This window comes from Osmerus eperlanus, chromosome 20, assembly GCF_963692335.1.
Source record: "Osmerus eperlanus chromosome 20, fOsmEpe2.1, whole genome shotgun sequence".
Lineage (NCBI taxonomy): Eukaryota > Metazoa > Chordata > Actinopteri > Osmeriformes > Osmeridae > Osmerus > Osmerus eperlanus.
In genome coordinates, this window is record NC_085037.1 from 10,292,389 (window position 1) to 10,315,265 (window position 22,877).

At 49.1% G+C, this 22,877-nt stretch overlaps 2 protein-coding genes across 4 annotated transcripts in view; one reads left to right on the forward strand and one right to left on the reverse strand.

Moving 5' to 3' along the window:
• LOC134007059 (inactive phospholipase C-like protein 2) lies at positions 1-17,307 on the forward strand. 3 transcript variants are annotated; one of them, XM_062446219.1, is made up of 13 exons: positions 1-257; positions 430-886; positions 6,955-7,056; positions 7,378-7,527; positions 7,667-7,827; positions 8,002-8,479; positions 8,594-9,814; positions 10,020-10,269; positions 10,530-10,816; positions 11,783-11,986; positions 13,709-13,784; positions 15,734-15,843; positions 15,942-17,307. In XM_062446219.1, exons 2-13 carry the CDS (start codon positions 638-640, stop codon positions 16,107-16,109), a joined length of 3,456 nt encoding a protein of 1,151 aa, XP_062302203.1. In that variant the 5' UTR covers positions 1-257; positions 430-637; the 3' UTR covers positions 16,110-17,307. The 3 variants fall into 3 exon arrangements, 2 of the variants coding, with proteins under 2 accessions (XP_062302203.1, XP_062302202.1); XM_062446218.1 differs by lacking the exon at positions 1-257 and having other exon boundaries at positions 275-886; XR_009927990.1 differs by lacking the exons at positions 1-257; positions 13,709-13,784 and having other exon boundaries at positions 274-886; positions 15,942-16,081.
• Positions 17,103-22,877, reverse strand: part of tbc1d5 (TBC1 domain family, member 5) — a 12,801-nt gene continuing 7,026 nt past the window's right edge. The window contains exons 13-22 of the mRNA XM_062446081.1: positions 22,728-22,870; positions 22,060-22,166; positions 21,387-21,472; positions 20,986-21,263; positions 20,557-20,619; positions 19,857-20,062; positions 19,612-19,711; positions 18,977-19,056; positions 18,639-18,899; positions 17,103-18,460 (exon numbers count right to left, since the gene is read on the reverse strand). Of these exons, the coding sequence (XP_062302065.1) occupies positions 18,206-18,460; positions 18,639-18,899; positions 18,977-19,056; positions 19,612-19,711; positions 19,857-20,062; positions 20,557-20,619; positions 20,986-21,263; positions 21,387-21,472; positions 22,060-22,166; positions 22,728-22,870 (1,579 nt within the window). The 3' untranslated portion in view covers positions 17,103-18,205. The remainder of the gene's footprint in view (positions 18,461-18,638; positions 18,900-18,976; positions 19,057-19,611; positions 19,712-19,856; positions 20,063-20,556; positions 20,620-20,985; positions 21,264-21,386; positions 21,473-22,059; positions 22,167-22,727; positions 22,871-22,877) is intronic.

Consider the following 22,877-nt stretch of genomic DNA (forward strand, 5'->3'; position numbering starts at 1 on the left):
GGGAAGGACAAGAGCGGGCATCATTGGAGAGGCCAGCCAATGATGTGAATCTATCGTATTATACATGGGCGTTGTGGCTTTTGTTGATCGACTGTTTTATAATGTCCCGGAAAAGCATATGGATTTGTTGCTCACACATACGAAACTAACCTACAACCTCACTGTCGCCTCCAAAACTAAACCGAGGCTACACATTAAAAATCGAAGCCAATCTGCACATGAAAAAAGTAGCCAGGCGTGGAAGAGATCCGTCTCAAGTAGGTTAGACCAAAGCAGACGGTTGAAGGCGCGCGCGATGTGTGTATCAACATGTGTGGCTAGATCACAAGCGTTTGGCACTTCCCTATATCAGGAAATGTTAGTCACTACGCATTTGAAGTGTCGTTGACTGAGGTCGCAATGCTCATCTCTTTTAACTTTCTCTTTTAGAACCATCAAGCACAGCGCAGCAGGTGAGAAACAAGTTGTTCACGCTCGATGTCGATGGATTAAGCACAGTTTGTAGGCATTTTGTGCATTTCCTGGAGCATTGTGCTCGATATTAATAAGCAAATGGTCCTGTCGGGAGCAGCCAGTCAGAACAACTAGGATGTTTACCGGTAACGGAGCGAATCTTGGCTAAATAAGAAGACTTCATATGGCTCAATTCGGAGATGAGAACGGCACGGTGAATCCACCGGTTGCTGAAAAGAAACCCACGCCAGGCGATGGTGCCGTGAGTCTGGAGACGCACCCAGAAGAATCAGTCTCCAACGGAAACTGCATGATGACAGACAGCGTGAAGAGGGGCCATAACGACACCGGACACGGGCCACCTGTGTCTGACAACATGGGTGTAGGGGATGCAGATACCAAACCTATCCCTCGACGGAGCAGTATTATCAAGGTGTAGTTTTGTTTCCTTGTTCCAACCTTTACAATTTAACCATTGTTTTGATTCGTTTCCTGCAAGTGTACGTTACTTAAATGTAGTTTGTCGGAAAAGGAATTTCAATCCTGTATTCCTCAACAGTGAATTGCAAAAAAAGAGGTGTAAACACATTTGTGTTGTTTTGCCACCATATTGCTTTTATTCCCTTTTCACAAATCAGTTGAATTAAGAGAGGGAGCAGATGAGATACGGTATACAACCTAGGCCCAGCCCCAGAAGGGCAGATGTTCCAGGCAAGCCTAAACTCAAAAGTGTGACATGTTGAAAATAGAGCATTCGTCCACACATCCAGTGATGTTGTTAGAAAGGGAGCTATTCCCATCCTTTCAATGCCTATAGACATAACACCTCTGACCTTTGCTCTTTTTTCTTTTTAGACCTGTGATTTGTGAATCCTCCAGCACTTTTATTAGCAACATTGAAAGATATTTAGTGGGATATTTAGTGGCATGTTTCTTCTTCCCACGAGGGACATAAATTGGATGTGTTGTTGCCACTGACAGGGCCACTCTGATTTGTTGAAATTACTCAGCTACACAGGAAGTTGGTCAATTGGCCAATTTCCGGACTATTATGTTGCAAGATCACAATCTGTTATAACACACACATCTGCCTTTTATTTTTCTCTCTTTTTTTTTCTTTCTATTTTTTATCGTTCTCCATTTATTTGTATTTTTCCAGTATTCTTTGTGTTGCTCCTATTCTTCTCCCACCTTGTCTAATTCTACCTTTTGCCACATCTCTAATTTCTCAGCACCTCTCTCTGCATCTCATGCACTCTCTTTCCACCTTCACACAGTCCACAGCCAACCTCTCTCACTCAGTTTGTTTCCAGGCAACCAGGTGACGATCAAAACCAGACTTGCACAGGTTTCCTCTTATGCTTCACAGAAAGTTCAGTGTTGTTTGAAAAAATAAGCAAGACAGCCTCATGCTAGGATGTCAAGAGGTGCTGAGTGAATTCCGTGTTCGGGCTGCATGGGTGAGGGTGTTCCCGACATCTGCTTCAGTGTTTGATGTGGTTTGTAGTTAGCGGTTTTGCTGCTCCATCTTGAACAACACAGTACCTTCAAAGACCCACAGTTAATAGCAGCTCTGTGCAACAGCGCAAATCCACTTGAGTGACCTTTGCCTCTAACCTGCATATTTACCAATTGTCCATGGCAGGGACATCATTGATAAGCTTTGATGTTTTGGGTGTGTCCTTGGACCTGTCAAGTTCCACACCAGAAGGCTAACCTGCATGAAAATCTCATAATTCCTCATGAGGGATCATTTTTCTATTTGGTATGCTGTCAAACTGGTGCTATGACATTCTAAGCATCTTTACCATAATACAGATGATGTGTGGTGTATGTGTATGATTGAACAATTTATCTGTGAAAGAAGGATCAGCATAATATGATATATAATCATTATAATCGTATATTCTCTCACTTATCTAATTCCTTCTTTTCTATTTTACAATCTCTTCTTTTCTGTTCTTACTCCTGTACTCTGCCCCCCCTCCCCTCCTTACATAATGTGTGTGTGTGTGTACACTGGTACCCTCAGCAGCACCTTGTGTCAGAAAGTTCACTTTAATATAGATAAGGATATCAATCTGCATCAACTAAGAATGCAGTGCATTGTTGCTTGCCGCCACAGCAACGGGAACATCCATGAAAACGCAGTAAAACACCTTTGGTGCTTGTTTTGGTTTCTCTTTGCAGATTGAGAATGAATGGGAGAATATACTTTATACTGGATGGTTTCCTCCAGCCTTGGTAAAGGATACTTGATATGGGTGCTGCTTGTGTAAGTGTTTCTTCAGTGGGTGGGTGTGGTTTATTTGTGTGTGTTTTCGTAAAGGATTGTATTAGCCAGGGGGACCTAGCAGGCAGCTGGATGCAGGTTATGAAATAAGAGTTGGGGCTGCTGGGGGAGTCAGGTGGCTGAGCGGTTAGGGAGTCGGGCTAGTAATCTGAAGGTTACCGGGTCGATTCCCGGCTGTGAAAAATGACGTTGCGTCCTTGGGCAAGGCACTTCACCCTACTTGCCTCGGGGGGGAATGTCCCTGTACTTACTGTAAGTCGCTCTGGATAAGAGCGTCTGCTAAATGACTAAATGTAAATGTAATGCTGTGAGACAGCATTGGGCTGGTCTGAAGCATCTAGCCTGCCCTAGACCCCTTCTGGCCCGTCTGGCCTACATGAGCTACTTGAGACAGCTAGACGATGCTGGGAGACACTTAGCAAAACGACACATCATTGTCATCATATATTTTATTGGTGAATGTGAAACTGCATTCACACACTGCGTACACATATAGACACGTATACATAACGAGAGACCCTCCATTCTGGAGACCACAGCAGTGAGCTTGCTAATGTTTGTTGCTATGAGGAATGGGAGTTAATTCAGGTAGATGTGCCAAGGAGAATTTTAACAAAGACATTTTAGAGTTACTAAGGCAACAAAATTGATTTTTAAACCATTAACATAAGCAGGAATCCTTTTAGCTGATCATTGACACTTGTCCTTCAGTGTACTCCATTGTCATGGCATGGATTCATTTTGTGGCATGCCTCCTTTTGCAAGAGGAGAGACACTTTGAGACAATGTTTTTCAGTTGAAATGGCGGTAAGCTAAGATGACAAGGTGACCACACCCTTCTTACGAGAACTCATCGGTGTAACTGACGTGAAAGCAGTTTTGAGAAGCTCATAATGGAAGGTCCGTGGTCAGTGGTTTGTGATGTGTTGGTTCATCATTGGTTTTAAAAGACTGTTCTGTCAGTGCTTTGATAGTATTGTGTCTGATGGATATTATGACCACATACCGTTTCCTGTTTCTCTTCACGGTTATAACAGCCATTTCCTGTTCACTCACTCACTCTCACACACTCACTCACACACACACTTCATTTCCACTCTCTATCTCTCATTCCTGCCTTACTTTCTCTTCTCCTATTTCTATATCTCTCTTCCTGTCTCTTCCTCTCTTCCTGTCTCTTCCTCCCCCTCCCGTTCCTCCATTTTAATCATCACTTCAAAGCAGACACCCACTTACGACCTACATCCTCATTCTGCTGACATGACATGTTCTGTAATTAGTCATACTGGGTGGGGCACAGAAGACATCATGCCTGTTACCAACTCGTGTATGTTCGTCCATCCTAGAACGGAGAGCGTGTAAACTGGAACACACGTGTCGGGCCTCCCGTTGTTACCATCCTCTGGTGGTGTGCACATCACATAACACTCCCCCCCCCCCCTCCTCACCTCTGTCTGCCTCTGTCGTTTCAGCATTGATGTCATGTGATCTGCCTCTCCTCCATCCCCACTTCCTGCCTCTTGTCTCTCTCCATCTGTCCACTCCCTGTCTCTCCATCTGTCCTCTCTCCATCTGTCCTCTCCCATGCTGTTTGTCCCCTTCTGCACCTCCACCTCCCTCTCCCTCCCCCAGCGCATCTGGCAGACCACCTGCATAATCCTCAGTCTAGTCTCTGCTGGCCTCTCTTGAGCTCAGTGTTACATCATACAGACACAAACATTCCCTGATTATTGAAGCAAAGGAAGCAGCTTTTGATATTGTTTTTGGGAGGAAAATGTCCCGTAGGCAAATCTTTCAGGGAAATCTAGGACTTTGAGAAACCAATAAAGTGCAAAATAAAGGGCTATCGTTTTCTTCCTTGTTTTGAATATTCAGGAACAAAAGTATTTTTCCTGTGATGCCTGCCATAGGAAGTATGTTTCTCACTTATTAGCAGACAGGCTGCTTCCTGTTTTGAAGGCTTTGCAGTGGAGAGGGGAGGTCTCCACTATGGTTGTTATCTATGAGAGAAGCACACTCGGTCTGGCTGTGTAACATACTGTCAAATACATTTGAGTAATTGTGAGAATATCCAAATGTTTTTCTGTGTGTTTCTATCTCCAGTATGTTTGTTGGTCTGTGTGTGTGTTCAGGTATTAGCCTGGCAGGGTAATTCGTTCAGGGCCTCTATTGACGTCAGACATGGACGCTTGTGTGTTTTGAACCTTTGTCTACCTTCTCTGCCCCTCCATTAGCTATGGCTTGTATAATTGAGTTTGTCTATACAGGCGGGCATATGAAGATCCCTAAAACACACACTTTAATTAAATCCCTTTTATTGAAAAGGTCACATGCTGTGCTGTTCCAGTTGAGACAAGCCTTGTCTGTTAGACATTGACATGAACCTCATGTATACTTTTGCTCAAGTTTCATCCCCGGAAAGAAACAAAGTTCATCTATATCATAAATCCACACAAAGCCATTACAATTCAGTACACAGGGTTGTGTGATACTTGAATCACATGATGGTGTTGGTATATGGAGACTGATGTATGTTAGTGCTTTAGGGTTGATTGATGACAGCTATTGTGTGAAGCACTTCCATGTGGGATTTGCGGTAGTGATTTTCACTGAGCTGAATGACCATGAAGGGATCATTACTCGTAATGCGGTGTACAGGGAATTGGGGCATCATTGATTTCCCTTGCCGTTAGTTTGCAATGTGTGTGCGCATGTTTGTGTGTGTATGCATCATTGTTCTCCAGAGAGTAAGAACAGTTAGTTCAGTGTGAGGTGATGCATAAAAAAGGCAGCTAGTAGGGTCACATGTTCATAACTAATCCCCCTACATGGAGTAGCACTAAGGCAACAGGGATGGATGGATGGGGGAAGGGGGTTGTTCAATAGGAAGCATCCGCACCACATCTGTACTTAATCTTTCCTGTTCTCCTATCTCCCCCCTCCTCTCTCTTTCCCCTGCTCTAGGCAAGTGTCATGCAAGGGGAACGGGTATATTTCGGAGACCCCACCCTCGCTCGCCCCTGCTCTCCTGTGTTCCCGTCTCTGTGGCAACACTTCCGCATAATAATGAGATGTTTGAAGGAGCAACAGTGATTGTGAACAGCGGGGTCTCTCCTCCTTCTACTGGGAGGGAAACCCTTTCATCTCTCCTTTCAAAGATGTTCTCTCTTTTCCGCTGTTCATTCATATTCTCGAGAAAAGAAGAAGCCGTGTGCCACATGGCCTCGTGTGACTTGCATTCTCTCTACAAACGAGTTCTATACCATCTAAACCAACATGTTTATTCCTGTTGACCTCACGCAATATTGGCATGGTCTCTGTTAAATTAAGAGGTTGAGATGTTACAAGCTTTTTCAAAACACATTGTGATGTTGCAACACGCACGCTGAAACACGCTTTGCCACGGACAGGCACAAATCTGTTGTGACAAGGTCACCGACTATCCAAAATAACTTTTGCCATCTCAACGATTGTGTATACTAGGCTGTAACCCAGACTGGAAAACAAAATGTTTGTGTGTGTGTGTGCGCACAAATAAATGATTAACCTGGGATTACATTATCCACAATGAAGTTAAGCGCTCCCCGTGTTTTTACAACCTTGTCTTTCACATTGGCTGTGGGATAAGGGCGTCAGTCCTCATTGGCTGTGCCGGTGGACCGTTTAATGTGTGCTAACGTGATTGGATTACGTAACGTGGTAACAGTGTGTCTTCCCAGTTCTGTGTCCTCCGCTTCTTCTTCTCAGGTGCCGTTAGCAAATCCGTCCTCCCCAGGACGTTTTTATCAGTCTCGTACAGCCGTAATTAAATAACTCCGCCCCCACACCCAATGTTCCCCATCCACTTTGATATTGACTTTCCTCACTAACTGCCCGTCTGATGAGCCGATAAACCTTTCCGGGGGGCGGTGTCATTGTGGAGGTGAATTAGCATTCTCTGAGGCGTCTATGTCCTGGTTTGATTTATATTTCTGTGGGTAAGGCCAAGGATACAAGCCTATTTACATGATATCAGGAAAAACAACTGTTGTAGATAAATGTGTGGGTTTTATGGCAAGAATATAAATCTGTCTCCCTGCTCTCTCTTTCTCTCCCCTTCTCCATCTGGTTTTCCCTGGTTATTTTTCTAATCATTCTTCCCCTGTCTCTTTCATCCTTCATGCCTCCCTCTTCCTCCCCTCCCCCCGTTCCTGTCGTCCGTCCATCAGGATGGCTCTCGCTCTGGCAAAGAGAGGAAGAAGACTGTGTCCTTCAGCCATAGCCTATCAGAGAAGAAGATTAGCAGTGCTGCTGACTGCATCAGCACCATGGTGGGTAGTCACTCAGGCCCTGGGCATAGCTTGTCCTGACCTCCTTTCCAGCCCGGAAAAACACACCATTTTCAATCAATGGATCAATATGTTGATTTAGCTACTGTTGGTCCAGATTGGAGTCCAGTTACGCAGCCCTAGTTCCAGAAATGGAAGTACCTTGGTTAGCTATTCAATCAACTGTAACATCTTGAGCTCCACTTGAATAAAACCTGACTTGTTCACGTGATTCACCAAATTCTGCTCTACGTCCAGCTGGCTTGTAGGTGCATGCAGTGTTGCGTTGTTTTAGAAAAGATGACACCTCTCTCGTCTGTGAAGGTGGAAGGCAGTGAGCTGCGGAAGGTGCGGTCCAACTCCAGGGTTTACCAGCGTTACTTCCTGCTGGAGGCGGGGCTGCAGGCGCTCCGGTGGGAACCGTCCAAGAAGGAGTCGGACAAGGCCTGCATCCCTGTCCCCTCCATCCGTGAGGTCAGTGTCACTCGGGTCATCGCAGAGAACCTAGGAGTCTTTGAGCGTGTGTCATTGGTTCCATTGAGTCATCTTAACGTATTTCCTCCAGCTCTGGGTTGCACAGGATTCTCAACAGGTGGTGCCTGTCTCTTTTCAGGTGCGTACGGGTCGGAACACGGAGACCTTTCGCACCAGCGGTGTGTACGACCAGATCTCTGAGGACTGTGCCTTTTCAATCATCTACGGCGAGGGCTACGAGTCACTGGACCTGGTGGCCAACTCTGCTGAGGTGGCCAATGTCTGGGTCACCGGTCTCAGGTAGGCAGCGGTCCCCCTCGGCTCGATGATGTCACAACACACTTGGCGAAGTATATGACGTAATGGAAGCGAACAACCAACCGTCAGTGAAATGAAAGAATCGGGTCAGATGTCTGATGGCGTTAGCGTGCCGTGCTCCTCGGCGCGTCCTAATGCATCTGTCCACGTGTGCAGGTATTTGATCCAGTACGGGAAGCACGCCCTGGACATGATCGCCAGCAGCCAGGACAGCCTTCGGCTCGCCTGGCTGGGACAGATGTTCATGTCTGCCATGGTGGTGGAGGGGCGGAGCGAGGAGGAGGAGGGGATTAGCGTTCGTTCAGCGGTGGGGCTCATCCGGAGGGGTAACCCAGGTGTGAGGAGCACTAAGGTGGAACACCGCTTCAGAGAGCTCCAGAGAGTCAGGGCCAGCAGGGACTGGGCTGGAGACACTGGGACTCAGGAGGGGTCTGACGGGAGAGATGTTAAAGACTGCAGAAGAGGCGGGGGGAAGGAGCAGAGGGTGACCAAGCAGGAGTTCATCGAGGTCTTCCATGACTTGTGCACCCGGCCGGAGATCTACTTTTTGTTGGTGCAGTTCTCGAGCAACAAGGAGTACCTGGATACCAAAGACCTGATGACGTTCCTGGAGGCCGAGCAAGGGGTGGCTCAAGTGAGTGTGTCTCTCACTCTCTCACTCACTCACTCACTCACTCTCTCTCACACACACACACACATTTCATTTTGTAGACATGCCCAAAATGTTATTCTCTCTCCCGTCATCCAGGTTAGTGAGGATTCCAGTCTGGAGCTCATCCAATCCCATGAGCAGTCGGAAGAGGGCCGCCAGCAGGGTTGCCTCTCATTGGACGGCTTCACCAGCTACCTTACCTCCCCAGAGTGCCACCTGTTTGACTGGGAGCACAGGGGGGTGTGTCAGGACATGAGCCAGCCCCTCTCTCATTACTACGTCAACTCCTCCCACAACACCTACCTCATCGAGGACCAGTTCCGTGGCCCTGCCGACGTCACAGGCTACATCCGTGCCCTGAAGATGGGCTGCCGCTCCGTGGAAGTGGACGTGTGGGACGGGCCCGAGGACGAGCCCATCGTCTACACCGGCCACACCCAGACCTCGCCTGTGGCCTTCCGCTGCGTCGTGGATGTGATTGGCCGCTTTGCGTTTGTGGCCTCGGAGTACCCGTTGATCGTGTGCGTGGAGAACCACTGCTCCTTGGCCCAGCAGAGGGTGATGTTCCAGCATCTGGATAAGGCCCTGGGAGAGATGCTGTACACCGACCCCCCCACAGAGGGCTACCTGCCCTCCCCCGACGCTCTGAAGGGGAGGATCCTGCTCAAAGGCCAGAAGCTGGAGGGGGCGGAGCCAGAGGAGGGGGAGGTGAGCGACGAGGATGAGGGGGCGGAGATGTGCCTGAAAGTGAAGGGGGCCAGCAGCAGTGGGGGAGGAGGTGAGGGGGGCCCGAAGGGCGGTAGCGTGGGTAGCAGTGGCAGTGGCGGGGTGTCTCCAACACCCCCTCCTGCTCCTCCTCCTCCACCCAAAAAGTTCCAGCTGATGAGGGAGCTGTCGGACCTGGTCGCACTCTGCCGGTCTGTCCGCTTCCAGGACTTCCAGACCTCCTTCCGGCGGCAGAAACCCTGGGAGATCTGCTCCCTGAACGAGACCCTCGCCCTCCGCCTGGCGTCCGAGCACCCCGGAGACTTCGTCAACTACAACAAGCGTTTTCTCTCGCGCGTGTACCCCAGCCCCATGCGCATCGACTCCAGCAACCTCAACCCCCAGGACCTGTGGAAGTGTGGCTGCCAGGTCGTGGGGGTGAACTACCAGACTCCCGGCCTGATGATGGACCTGAACACGGGCTGGTTCCACCAGAACGGAAACTGCGGCTACGTGCTGCGGCCGGCCATCATGCGGCAGGAGGTGTCGTACTTCAGCGGCGACACGCGGGACACGGTGCCGGGGGTCGCCCCTCAGCTGCTTCATGTGAAGGTCTGTGTGCTTTGATGAAAGGATGAATCTCCACTGACCAAAAAAACGAGTGTTGTTTTAGATGTTTCCAACAAAAACAAATGTTTTCTGTTTTTTTTTTTTTTTTTTTTTTTAAGGAACCCATATGTGTATTTTAATAGACTGAATTGACTCCCTCGAAAGGTCAACAGGTCCGGTTAACGCACCAAACAATCACTCCCTCCAGGTAATTAGCGGTCAGAATTTGCCCCGACCGCGGGGATCCGGGGTCAAAGGTGACGTCGTTGACCCCTACGTCTATGTGGAGATCCACGGTATCCCAGCAGACTGCGCCGAGCGTCGCACCAGGACCGTCACTCAGAACGGAGACAACCCTATCTTCGACGAGAGCTTTGAGTTTCAGATCAACCTGCCTGAGCTCGCCATGGTCCGCTTCGTGGTTCTGGACGACGATTTCATCGGAGACGAGTTCATAGGTGAGTAACCAGGTGTTCCTTAGGTAATAAGGACCGAACTGATCCTGGCAGTGCAAAGTGTGGCTTTGCCTTGAAACTTGTCTCTATTAATGTATGTTAGTTAAAGTGTGTCGCTGTACACAGTAGGCCCCACAGGAGATGGGAGAATGCAAACACGTGCCTTCCCCTTACAGCATGCACAGTCACGATACACTAACTTTTTTTTAAATCTCTTTATAGCCATGTTTTGCGTTTTTGTTTACATAAGCTATTCTCTGCAGGTCAGTACACCATTCCTCTAGAGTGTGTACAGCCGGGATACCGGCATGTTCCGCTGCAGTCTCTCACGGGTGAGGACCTCCCGCACGCACGACTCTTCGTCCACGTGGCCCTCACCAACCGGAGGGGCGGGGGGAAGCCCCACAAGCGGGGCATGTCGGTGCGGAAGACCCGGCGGGCGAGGGACTACACGGCGCTCAGGGACCTGGGGCTCCGGCAGGTGGACGAGGTTTTCAAGATGGCCGCTGCGCCGCTGAGGGAGGCTACAGACTTGAAGGAGAACATGCAGGTAAGGGGGGATGGAATTGTGTTTCATGGTCACGTTCAAACATGTTATGTAGGGAGACATGTTATGTTTGTATTGACAAAGATATGACCGAACAGATATCACAGTGCTTTCAACATGCAGCTTGAACCAAGGCGAGATATGACTAGTGACACCATCACTAGATTATCTAGTGAAATACTGTGGCATTCCTTAGAGTGGGTTAGTAGTCTGGTTATGCACATATGCGCATACACACACATAGACAGAGGGAGAGTTAAATGCACTACTGTATTTAACATCACATTTCAGGCAGACATACAAAGCATGAATACGTAGCAAGAGCTTCACATGAGCCTTTGTTTTCTTAAAATACTGTTAGCTGAATGAACCTACCCACCATTCATTTGACAGGCATGTTGGAACTGATTGAGTTTATGGTTGTGTCTACTGCTGTCGTTCAATAAAGCTTATGTAATTCAATCAGATGTTCTTTTCCCGGGATTCTAGGAAACAGAGGTTCCATTTGGCTGCAGAACTAAACTAAACACTGCTGTGTGTGTGTGTGTGTGTGTGTGTGTGTGTGTGTGTGTGTGTGTGTGTGTGTGTGTGCGGGCGTGTGCGGGTTTGTGCATTGGGGAGGGTATGCACAGTACATGTGTTTACTGTATGATTATTATTGTTGATCAAAAATGTTTATTTTACCGATATTATTGATCAAATATGTTTATTTTACCAATTTTGTTTCTCATTAAATGTGTTTATTGTATCCTCTCCCTTCCCTCTCTCTCGCCCTCTCTCTCGCCCTCTCTCGCCCTCTCTCGCCCTCTCTCTCGCCCCCTCTCTCGCCCCCTCTCTCGCCCCCTCTCTCGCCCCCTCTCTCGCCCCCTCTCTCGCCCTCTCTCTCGCCCTCTCTCTCGCCCTCTCTCTCGCCCTCTCTCTCGCCCTCTCTCGCCCTCTCTCGCCCTCTCTCTCGCCCTCCCTGTGCAGAACTCAGTGGCTGTGTTTAGGGAGCTGTGTGGCGTTTCTGCGGTGGCTAACCTCATGCAGTGCGTCTTGGCCCTGGGCCCTCGAATGAAGGGGACAGATGGGGCCCCTGTGCTCCTGTTTAACCTGAGGGAGCAGTACCCCTCCCTGGAGCCCCAGGGCCCCCTGCCGGAGGTCCTCCGCAGGGTGGTCTCCACCTTCGATACGGTGGGTGGGCTCAGTCAACTAATCATGTGATTAATAAAAGGGTTTTTGTTGGCTGGTTCTGGTTTTCTTTTTCTTTGCTCACACTCACTCTCTCTCTCTCTCACTCTCACTTGTTTGTGACAGCTGCCTGGCTAAAACTGTTTGTGGCTGTACATATAGAGTATGGCTTCATCATTGTTTGCCTAAGAAGCAGTTATGTCAAAGCATCTTTATAGGAAAACAGCATCCCATGCAGTATTTCGGATGTCACAGCAATTTTATGTAAATTATTTAAATGTAGTATTATGTAAATAGACCTAAGTGAAATTAGAATTCAGTGGTTGTTTGCTAATCAGTACGCAAAGTATAAGCCTCTGTGGCCAAATGCAGTTAGAAGGTTTTTCTCCTCTTAAGAATGCTTCCCTTCTACTGGTGAGTATACGTGAAGACAGACCTGGTGGGCAGCAGGGTTGAAGCTATTTGCAATTATGTCCAGTAGAAGAGGGACCTATACAATCTGAGTTGATCTCTCTCTCTCTCTCTCTCTCTCTCTCTCTCTCTCTCTCTCTCTCTCTCTCTCTCTCTCTCTCTCTCTCTCTCTCTCTCTCTCTCTCTCTCTCTTCCTGTCCTCATCTGTCCTCCTGAGGACAGTCATTGAGAAGAGCTCATAGATCCGTGGCCTGAGTAGAGCCGTACACGAGGCTTACCAAGAAACTGTCTCTTTATGTAATCAGCTATTGTAAGCCATAGATGACAGTCACTGTTCTTTCTGCTTTGAGATTCCCACTCCCGATGTGAAGTCAAGCTCTTACTTCAAAGTCATACTCATTCCACATGAAAAGTAGATATGGGATACAGTAGAGTTAAAATATGATCTACTCGCGTTATCATTTAGACATAATTCCTGTAATATTGTAAGATTTGAATTAACAAAATAAAAAGGAAAGAACGCCTTGACACACGATGACCGTGGTCATTATTTAAAAAAATGTATTTATACATAATTTCTGGAGAAAATGTCTTTATAAATGTGTGCATGTATAGATAGGGTGTGAAAGAGAGGAGAGATTTTTTGCCGATGGCAAAACATCACTTACATTTGCTTAACTGGACCTGTCAGAGAAATGTTTTGTGGTAGAGTGGAGTAGGTCTGGCTGTTTGGTATAGTATAGTGATGAAGAACACTTCAACACTTGATTTCTCCAGTATTTATCCGTTGCCAGGTGAAGAATAGATGGTGCGTGTGCATGCATGTGATCGTCGGTTATGTAAATTCCTCGCCTTATCTGTGTGTAGTTACATAAAATGTATATGCATTGTATGTGTTAGGGCGCCTTTTGAACATGTATGCTGAGAAATCTTGAGCACATCTCCAAAGTTAAGGGAGCTCTTTCCTTTCCTGAATACCATTAGCATACATTTACATCTTATTTGGTTAAAAGGATTCAATGTCTCGTTTGGCTGTAAAAGGCAAAAGCGGGAGACCAGACAGATCAGACGTGTGTGTGTGTGGTAGATTTGTCCTCAGTGCCGCTACTTGTGTCCTCGTTTTGTAAGGCCCCGATCCTACTAAGAGGGGTCGTGTCCCTGAAGGCTTTTTAGCGACAGCTGGGTTAATCAGGTATATGGAGTTAATTCCTGGTTGTTATTAATGTGATGTCAATTCAGGTGGCGACATTGAAAGGGTGTATACCAGCAATAGTGCAATATAACAGAATCCATTTTTGTTCTTTCTGTCCTTAGATGATTCAGGCGAGCAGAGCTGTCATCGAGCTTTCAGATAAAATCCACCACAGGATCCTACAGATCCAGACCACAGGTGTGTGTGTGTGTGTGCGTATCAGGTAGAGCGAAAGAGAGGAGAGAACTGTTCGTACGGTGTACAGACAGATGAAGATACGCTCCCTGTCTGCTACTGAGAGCTGTCAAACAACCATTTCAGCTGGCTACTTTACAGCAGCCAGTAGCCTGCTGACACACACACACACACAGACACTCACAGTGCCAAATATCTACACCATGAGTAGAGTTATTCTACCCTGGCTCTCAGGCTGATCAGTCGATAAGAGAATATTAGATTAATTTGTTTACTGACTTCTTCCTGATTTCGATGGGAGTCCAGGCTTTGGGCTGGTATCATTCTGCCTCAGTACCATCCTATCTTATCAATCTACAGTCTACACTGCAGCTCCTTGATCACTGCCATGAGGCTGGCTGATTGTTTTCCTTGGCTGGAAACACACCCTAGCTGTGCTTGTTTACCTCGTGGTTTGGGTTGCTGGGCACCCTGGGTTAGCTGAGAGAATTTGTCTGGGCCCTTGTCGCTGCGGTGATAAACCATGTATTTTCCCCCACTAGTGTGTTTAGTGGTTTCCAGGACACAAAGATTGGAAAATTGGAGAGCACATTCTGTAAAGAAATTGCTTCTGGTTTGGGATCAGTAGGAGATTTGAATCTATGAATCGGAAGTGGAATGATGTCTTTTTGGCATGAATAGAGAGATTGTGGAGAGACTGAAAAATAGAGGCATTGTGAAGACGTGGATAGAGAAGGGAACAGGCTATGAAGACCGTACAACCACATCCAGCTCTGTTACTTTCTGTGAGTTCTCTACTTGTGTGTATGTGTGTCCACTAGCATACGTATGTGTGTAAAAAAAAAAAAAAAAAAAAAAAGGGTACATATTTGCAGTGAGCCCTAGGACACTGCCTCAAGCACGTTCCCCTGCACAAAGCCTCCCCTATCAACCAGTCTATCAGGTGCTATCTCACTTGGGGTTAGCTTCTGTCTGCAGGGGCGCAGAGGGCAGAACAGGGTCCTCTGGGGGTGGGGGGGATGAGGGAAACATTCGAGGGTCAGGGCCAAGGACTCTCTGGCAGAGTGAGCCCAGAGACCTTGAGAAAGACAGAGATGGAGAGATCTCAGGCCTTGTCTAACAGGCCAGCAATGCTTTATGAACGTGGCTGCTGTTAGTGGTGCCAGTGGGTCTGTGGGAGTCTGGGGGGGGGGGAATGTCTGGCACTCAGGTCTGTCTGTGACGCTCCACAGCCTCTGGCTGGTGAAAGCGTTCAACCTTTGGGTTGACATTTCAGTTCTCGAAACTCTTACCGAGGTAAACAATGGGTCTCAAAAAATGTCTTAATGGGGTGTCTGTGGCTTGTGTGTATGAACGTGCAGAGGTGAGGAGAACTTGCAGAACGTGGACCAGTGTTTACGTTCTCCCAGTTGGTTCCGCTCGGATAAACTGGGAAATAATCGTTTTCCCACATGCACACTCACAACACTGGCACGCAAGCCCACCGTCTCCTAGCAACTGCACCGACGGCCAGGCATCCTGTGTGTGCGTCTGTACGTACGTTTGTGGGTTTCTTGTTCTCTCCTTCAATGAGAAAGTCGTCGAGTGACGTTCAGGCTTTAAGTTGTGTGAAACTGCTTTGTGTTCGGGCAGCTGTGTTGAAGACTCTCTCACGGTGGTGTGCGCCCTATTCTAACCCACTTCCTGGTCTCCATGGAGACAGTGACAGTAGCTTGAGGAAAATGGAGCAAGCCAGATGAAGAGCACACACGCCCGCACACGCTCAGTCAAACCGACAGGGCTTGCAATTGTCACTGGGCTTGGTTCCTATGGTGGAAGCATTATGACAGATTTTCAGCACCATGATGAGTCACGATTACCTCGGTAGGCTGTCATCGTGGACTTCGTCAATCCAGGCTGATTTGGAGAAGTTGAAGAAAATACTTTTTTTTTTTTTTTTTTGTCTCTTTAAGCCATGGAGTTTCATGAAAAACTGCAGTCTATAGCGGGGAAAGAGGGGACGAAAGGTCGCAAGCTTAGCCGGGCCGTGGAGAGTTTCAGCTGGAACATCACCATCCTGAAGGTAAGCGAGACACACACACACACACACGCACAGCCTAATGCTTAGTCCGTCAGTAGAGCCGTGACCATGTCCTGATTGGTCCGTCCCCTCGTCTCCAGGGCCAGGCAGACCTGTTGAAGAACGCCAAGACGGAGGTGCAGGAGAACCTGAAGCAGATGCACTACGCCGCCCTGTCCAGCAGCCTGGCCAAGGGAGGGGCTTCCCTAGCCGAGAGGCCCAGCTCCAGGCACAGCCTGGAGGAGGCCAGGCCCACGCTGGGGCCCTAGGACACTAACCCTCTGGGCCCTCTCTCTGTCAGCGGGACCCCCGTCCACACAGACCACCCTGTTCTAGAAGTAGGAAGCCGTTACAATGGGTCATCTCCTTTGGCATATTGACGTGTTGACGAGAGCAATAATGCCTACTGGCAAGCGTTTCGTTTCATGAAAAAGGAAGGGCAAAAGAAGGATCCCTCCCCCCTAATCCATCTATCCAAAGCACAAGGCACCGCCACAGAACTGCAACGTCATGAATGTAGAACAGACTAGTCGTGGAGACTATTGGAGCAGATTAAGGACCTGACAACATGCTGTCTGGATATATTAATATAAGGAAATATAAATTATATATTTTATACTTATCCTTTCCCCAAGTCTGCCATTGACTTGCATAAAATTGCAAAAGACCCACAATGTGATATTACATAGAAATGCACTTTCTGGGTGATTGAACAAAGTGAAATGGAAATACAGGAATCAGAAATGAAGTGTCAAAGTATTTGATTCCTGTACTATGTATTGACTTACTGTGTTTCCTTCGTACTAAGCCAAATACTGCAGATAGTTATGTTGTATGTGCGCATGTAAGTTTGTGCTTCAGTTGGTTCATCATATTGTCTACAGTTATCTGCCTTTCAAATACCTTGAGTATTTGATGTAGCACAATGTTTGTGGCAAAACATCACAGTAAACTGTGCCGTAACAGTATTATAGATAATACTCTCAGTATGTCATTCTCTTGTGGAAAGTAACCAGATGTTACATAACTTATTTGCTGTCCCTGTTCTTTTAGATCATCTTTCAACATTTTGTTGGAAGTTTTTTCCAAAATATGATCAAAGTGTATACATCTGTCTCACCCTCAAACGATGTTAAAGCAAATAAACCACTATTTTTTACAATTGTTCCACAATAATTCAAGCACTATTATTTCAATCAATCAGGTTGTCCTTTCAAGTATGACTTTTTTTTTTATCTACAAAGCAGAAAACTACAAACTCATTTAGTTATACTACAGCAAGAGCCTTCTGTTTATTGGTCTATATAGTTAATCGCACAGTCATCAAGAGGGACATCCCTTGGTGCCATGGTTGCCATGGCTACCACAGGAAGCAGAAGAACTAAAACAGAACAGACACCAGGAGAGTAATTGGTTGTTGCATAAAAACAATCACAAGGAATCAATAAAAAAAAGAAACAAAAATAATAAACGACATTCCATAATTTAATAGTTTTAACCTCATAACTATGGGTTAAAATTTGCAATAAAAAAAAAAGAACAAAATGAACAAAGCTTAAGAGAGACGGAAAGATTCAGGTGCATCGGTCTGGATGAACATGTTTGTAGGCACTGGTTAGTGAGGAGTGGGAGAAGGCCGAGATGGATCCGATGTTCCATCCACCTGACAAGGATTGGCAAGTCTATGGGGTTGCAATCAGACCCTGGATCAGTGGCTAGGGGTGACCTCTACCGTAAGCAGAAAGACAATCGAAGATGAGATGAATGGTGGCAAGATTATCTATTTAGGCTGACCTACAGGCATTAGAGACATGGAGAGATCTCCCCCTTCTGGACAAGCAGGGTACTACACTCCCATTGGAGAAAGGGAGGGGGGGGGGCTCCCCCTATTGATAATGCAGAAATAATTCAGCAAGAACATCTGTGGGAAGCTTTGTGGCGTTCTAGTCCAATGGCGCCCTCTCCTGCTAGACACAGGCAACGCCATTTAAAGTCACAGCGTAGAAAAGTAAGGTTTGGGCCACTGGAGACCATGCATAACATGGATACAGGCTATAGGAAGAGGACAAAGCACAGTATTGAGCATACACAGAGCAAGTTAGGCAGGTGAAGAGATGAGAGATGAGAGAGGTTAGGAGATATTGGCGACTTGACTGTCCGAAGGTAGACAGCTCCAAGTCTTCAGTCCATGTGTGCAAGTTGTTTTTTTTATTTCTTCCCATCCAGCTGTAGCGCCCAGACGGGACGACGAAGATAGCCCCTGGAAGCAGTCCCGAGGTCAGTTCCACACGTCCTCTTCTCCTGGTAATGACGCGGCTGGAGCGAAGGCTGGTCCGACCCCCGTCCAGCAGGGGGCCCGGCCGGCTCACAGGTCTGCGGGGTTGACGATGGTGAAGTCCGAGTCTTTGCTGTGGGTGCTGCCCTCGTCCGGGCTGGAGGAGCCCGACGTGGCGCTCAGCAGGGGGTCCTGGAACACCCCGGCCCCCTCGGGCTCCGGCCGGACCAGGTCCCGTCGGATTGGCGGCGTGCGCTCCGCCCCTCCCTCGGAGGTCTGGAGGTCCTGGGACACCAGGATGTAGTCGTCCCAGTTCTTCCCCTCCGAGCCCACGGACGACGCCACCTGGGACAGGACAACACCGGGTCGTCAATCAGAGGGCTAGCTAGGTCATCAGAGGAAAAACAGCCAGTTAGCCGGTAAATAGACACCAGACAAGGCAAGTCTGAAACAAGCAGTCGGGTTTGTAAGAAGTGGTCAGTCTGCAGGTGTGCAGTCTGACAGGTGAGTGGCAGACGTGTACCTGTGTGTCAGGTGGAGTGGAGGACGCCTCCTCCTCCTCCTCCCTCTCGTCCGTGCTCACTATCTCCTCGCCGTCCAAGTCCTGGCCTTTGCCGTGGTCGGCGTGTCCTGTGGCGTCGTCACGGCGCCCGGCGGCATGCTGGGCGGCGGCGGCAGCAGCGGCGGCGGTGTAGTGGTCATCGGCGATGGTGATCTCCTCGTTCTCCTCCGCCTCCAGCTGGCTCTGGTTGAACCGCAGCGCCCCCTTCAGGATGTCTTTGATCTGGCACACAGGAAGAAAGAGAGACGGTTATACAGACAGACAGACACACGGACACAAACACACACACGCTGCTGTACCTGTTTGAGGCCAGCCAGTGCCACCAACACCTCGTCCTCCTTCTCCAGGTGCTCCTGCAGGATGACCTCCTGGATCTTCCCTGTGGAGAGACGCACCGTCACAGAGTCAGGCAGACACCCAGCCAGGCACACAACCAGCTAGCCAGCCAGGCAGACACCCAGCCAGGCACACAACCAGTCACCCAGCCAGGCACACAACCAGCTAGCCAGCCAGGCAGACACCCAGCCAGGCAAACAACAAGTCACCCAGCCAGGCACACAACCAGGCACACAACCAGTCACCCAGCCAGGCACACAACCAGCTAGCCAGCCAGGCAGACACCCAGCCAGGCAAACAACAAGTCACCCAGCCAGGCACACAACCAGGCACACAACCAGTCACCCAGCCAGGCACACAACCAGTCACCCAGCCAGGCACACAACCAGGCACACAACCAGTCACCCAGCCAGTCAGCCAGCCAGGCACACAACCAGCCAGGCACACAACCAGTCACCCAGTTGGGCAGACAGCCAGACACCCTTCCAGGCAGCCACTCAGCTTGGCAGTCAGTCAGGTAACCAAATAGTGATCCCATGCACAAACAGTTATAAAACCCAAGTGTGCTCCTACTGACTGTGTGTGGGTGTGAACTGACCGATGTGTGTGTTCATGGTCTTGGCACAGTACTTGCTCATGGCCTCCAGGTCATTGATCTGGCCCTGCAGGAAGGAGACCTGCCCCTCCAGCTCCTCCTCCTGAGAAGCACACAGCCGCAGGGTGAGACAGGGAGGGGGGAGAGGGGGGCGAGAGACATAGCGAGAGAGAGGAGAGGCAGGGTAAGATGGGGAGGGAGGGAGAGGGGGGCGAGAGACAGCGAGAGAGAGGAGAGGTGTTCTGTACCTCCTTCCTGCCCATCGTCCTGCTGTGAGAGCGCGAGCGGGTGATGTTGAAGAAGGAGTCCTTCTTGGTGGCCGAGAGGGGCGGGGACGAGGTACTGACGTCACTTCCCCTGGAAGGAGGAAGGGGCGGGGACGCTGTGGCGTGACCACGCCCCCCGGAGAGGCTCTCGATACTGGGGGAGGAGCTAACCGTTCTGGAGGCGTGGCCTGGGATGGAGAGGGAGATGGAGAGAGAGATTTTCAGGTCAGAGGCAGTCGAAGGAGGCGGTGGTGCTCAGGGAAGTAGAATGACAACATTGTTTAAATCTTGAACATAACTGGGGCGAGAGAGAAGATGGATTGTGTTACAGTTGATAAAAAAATCCACTCCCTTCTCAGGTCAGGTCTTCAATTTAGAACTGATTCACTTATTGTAACTTAAGGCATTTATTTATACCATAGAGAATGTAAAACCAAAACACACACATAGCACAGAAACACAAGACACTCCGAACAGTTTGACAAACACAAGAACAGAAGCAAATCTTTTCAGTCTGAATTTCAGTTCAGTTGTTAAAACCACTTACTGTTTTGGCAAACTGAACTGCAAGTCATTCTAACTGACTCTGTTGGTTTGCAATATGAGTGATACAATCATGCAACAACACAAAAAACACCCACAAACACACATACAGACACACAAGCAGTGTGGCAGAAGTTACCTTGTGAGTCAGAGAATATCTGGGCAGGGAGAGAGACCTGAGAGAGTCCGTCTGAAACTACATCTAACAGACAGGAGAGGAAGGCGAGCAATGATCTAGCTGCTCATGGCCACACACACACGCTCAAGATCACACGCGCTCACACACACACACACACACACACACAAGATCACACACACGTATACACACGCTCTCACAACCTTACTCAGTCAAAATACAACCCCCTCACACACACATGCAAACATCCAGTGGTTAAAAGTGGTTTACATATGGATGCTCGCAAGCGCATGCACTCAAATGTTAACACATACCCAGAATGCTGCTAATAACTATGACATGGTCATTTTGGTTTCTACTAATGTTGCAGCCAGTGTGTGTGTGTGTGTGTGTGTGTGTGTGCGTATATACTGCATCTGCTTCCATGCTCACCTTTGCTCAGGTGGACAGGCATGCTCTCAGACTTCAGAAGGCGGTAGTGCTGAGACTGGGGTTGAGGGGGGGCGTGCAGGGGGGCCTCGCCCGAGGGGCGGGCCGGCGCCACGGAAACGGGGGCGGGGGCAGAGAGCACCTCGCTGTTGATTGGAGAGATGCCGCTGGAAGCCCCAGACATGGCAGGAGCGATGAGCTTCCTGCCAAAGCTCAGCAGACTACTGGAGACCTTGTTAGACACCTTGTTGATGTTCAGAGGAGCCGGCTTAGCTGTGGCACTGCAGGAGGAGAGAGGAGGTCAGGTCAATGAGGCGAGTGGGAAATCTTCAGGAGTGGTTGGTAAGAAATTTACTATTATACTGTGTGTGTGTCTGTGTCTGTGTGTGTGAGTGTGTGTTTACCAGGTCTTGTTGACTAGATCTGCTCCTCTGGTCTTATAGTAGTCCAGGTTCTGCTGGAACTGGTAGTTGACAGGTCTTGGGTTGTTCTACAGGAAAAGACCAGCACACGCTGGTGAATATTAATGTGTGTGTGTGTGTGTGTCATCTGATGCGTGAGTAAACACTCCCCCCCCCCCCCCAACCCCCCCCCCCCCCACCCCCCCCCCCCACACACACACACACACACACACACACACACACACACACACACACACACACACACACACACACACACACACACACACACACACACACACACACACACAAAGCCGCCCCCAGGTGTGGTGGTGACGGGGACGAGTCCTGACAAGGTGGCCCCTGCCAGGGGCAATGATGTCACTCCAGATCAGCCACGCCCGTCTCCCCCCCCCCCACCCGCCTGAGACAGGAGCATCCCTGAACCGGTCACATCCCACACGGCGCCACGGGGAGGAACGCGCCCACACACACACACACACACACACACACACACTCTCTCTCTCTCTCTTCAGAGATGACAGCTCACTTCAGACGAAAACAACACTGTTGGGTCAGATCACATACGATGTCATCAATCACACACACTCCCTCTTTCTCAAAGGTTAACCCCAGAACAGTCTGTGTGTGTGTGTGTGTGTCTGAGCGCGTGCAGTACCTTGGGGTCTCTGAGGAACAGAGCCTTGTGCAGCAGGGAGTGGATGTCTCCTATGGGCGGGTAGTGCATGAGCAGACCCAGACAGGTCTGGAAGTTACTGGCGATCACTGAGAGAGAGACAGAGAGAGAGAGAGAGAGAGAGAGAGAGACAGAGAGACGAGGAGACAGAGAGACAGAGAGACGAGAGAGACGAAGAGAGACGAGAGAGAGAGATGAGAGAGAGAGAGAGAGAGGAAGAGGAGAGAGAGAGAGAGACAGAGACAGAGAGAGAGAGAGAGAGAGAGAGAGAGACAGACATGAGACTCAGAGACAGAGAGAGAGAGAGAGAGAGAGAGAGACAGAGAGAGACAGAGAGAGACAGAGAGCAGAGAGACAGAGTGAGAGAGAGAGAGAGACAGAGAGAGACCAGAGAGAGAGCAGAGAGAGCAGAGACAGAAGAGACAGAGACAGAGAGACAGAGACGAGAGAGACAGAGACAGAGACAGAGAGAGAGAGAGAGAGAGAGAGAGAGAGAGAGAGAGAGAGAGGAGAGAGAGAGAGAGAGAGAGAGAGAGAGAGACACTGTAAGCAGGTGTGCTGCCATTGGCTGGATGGCTGGCCGTGACGGCTAGGTAGATGGGTAAGTGAGGCGGGTTCGAGGGTCCCGTGAGCGAGCAGAGGGGTCTTACACGCGTCGCGGATGTACAGGAGCATGGCCACGAACACGTAGTCCACCAGGTCCAGGGTGATGCTGTCTGCAAACAGGGCGTCCCACACTACCAGCAGGTCCTGCAGGGAGAACTCCCGGCCAAACAGCAGACGCACCCACCGGCTGGTAC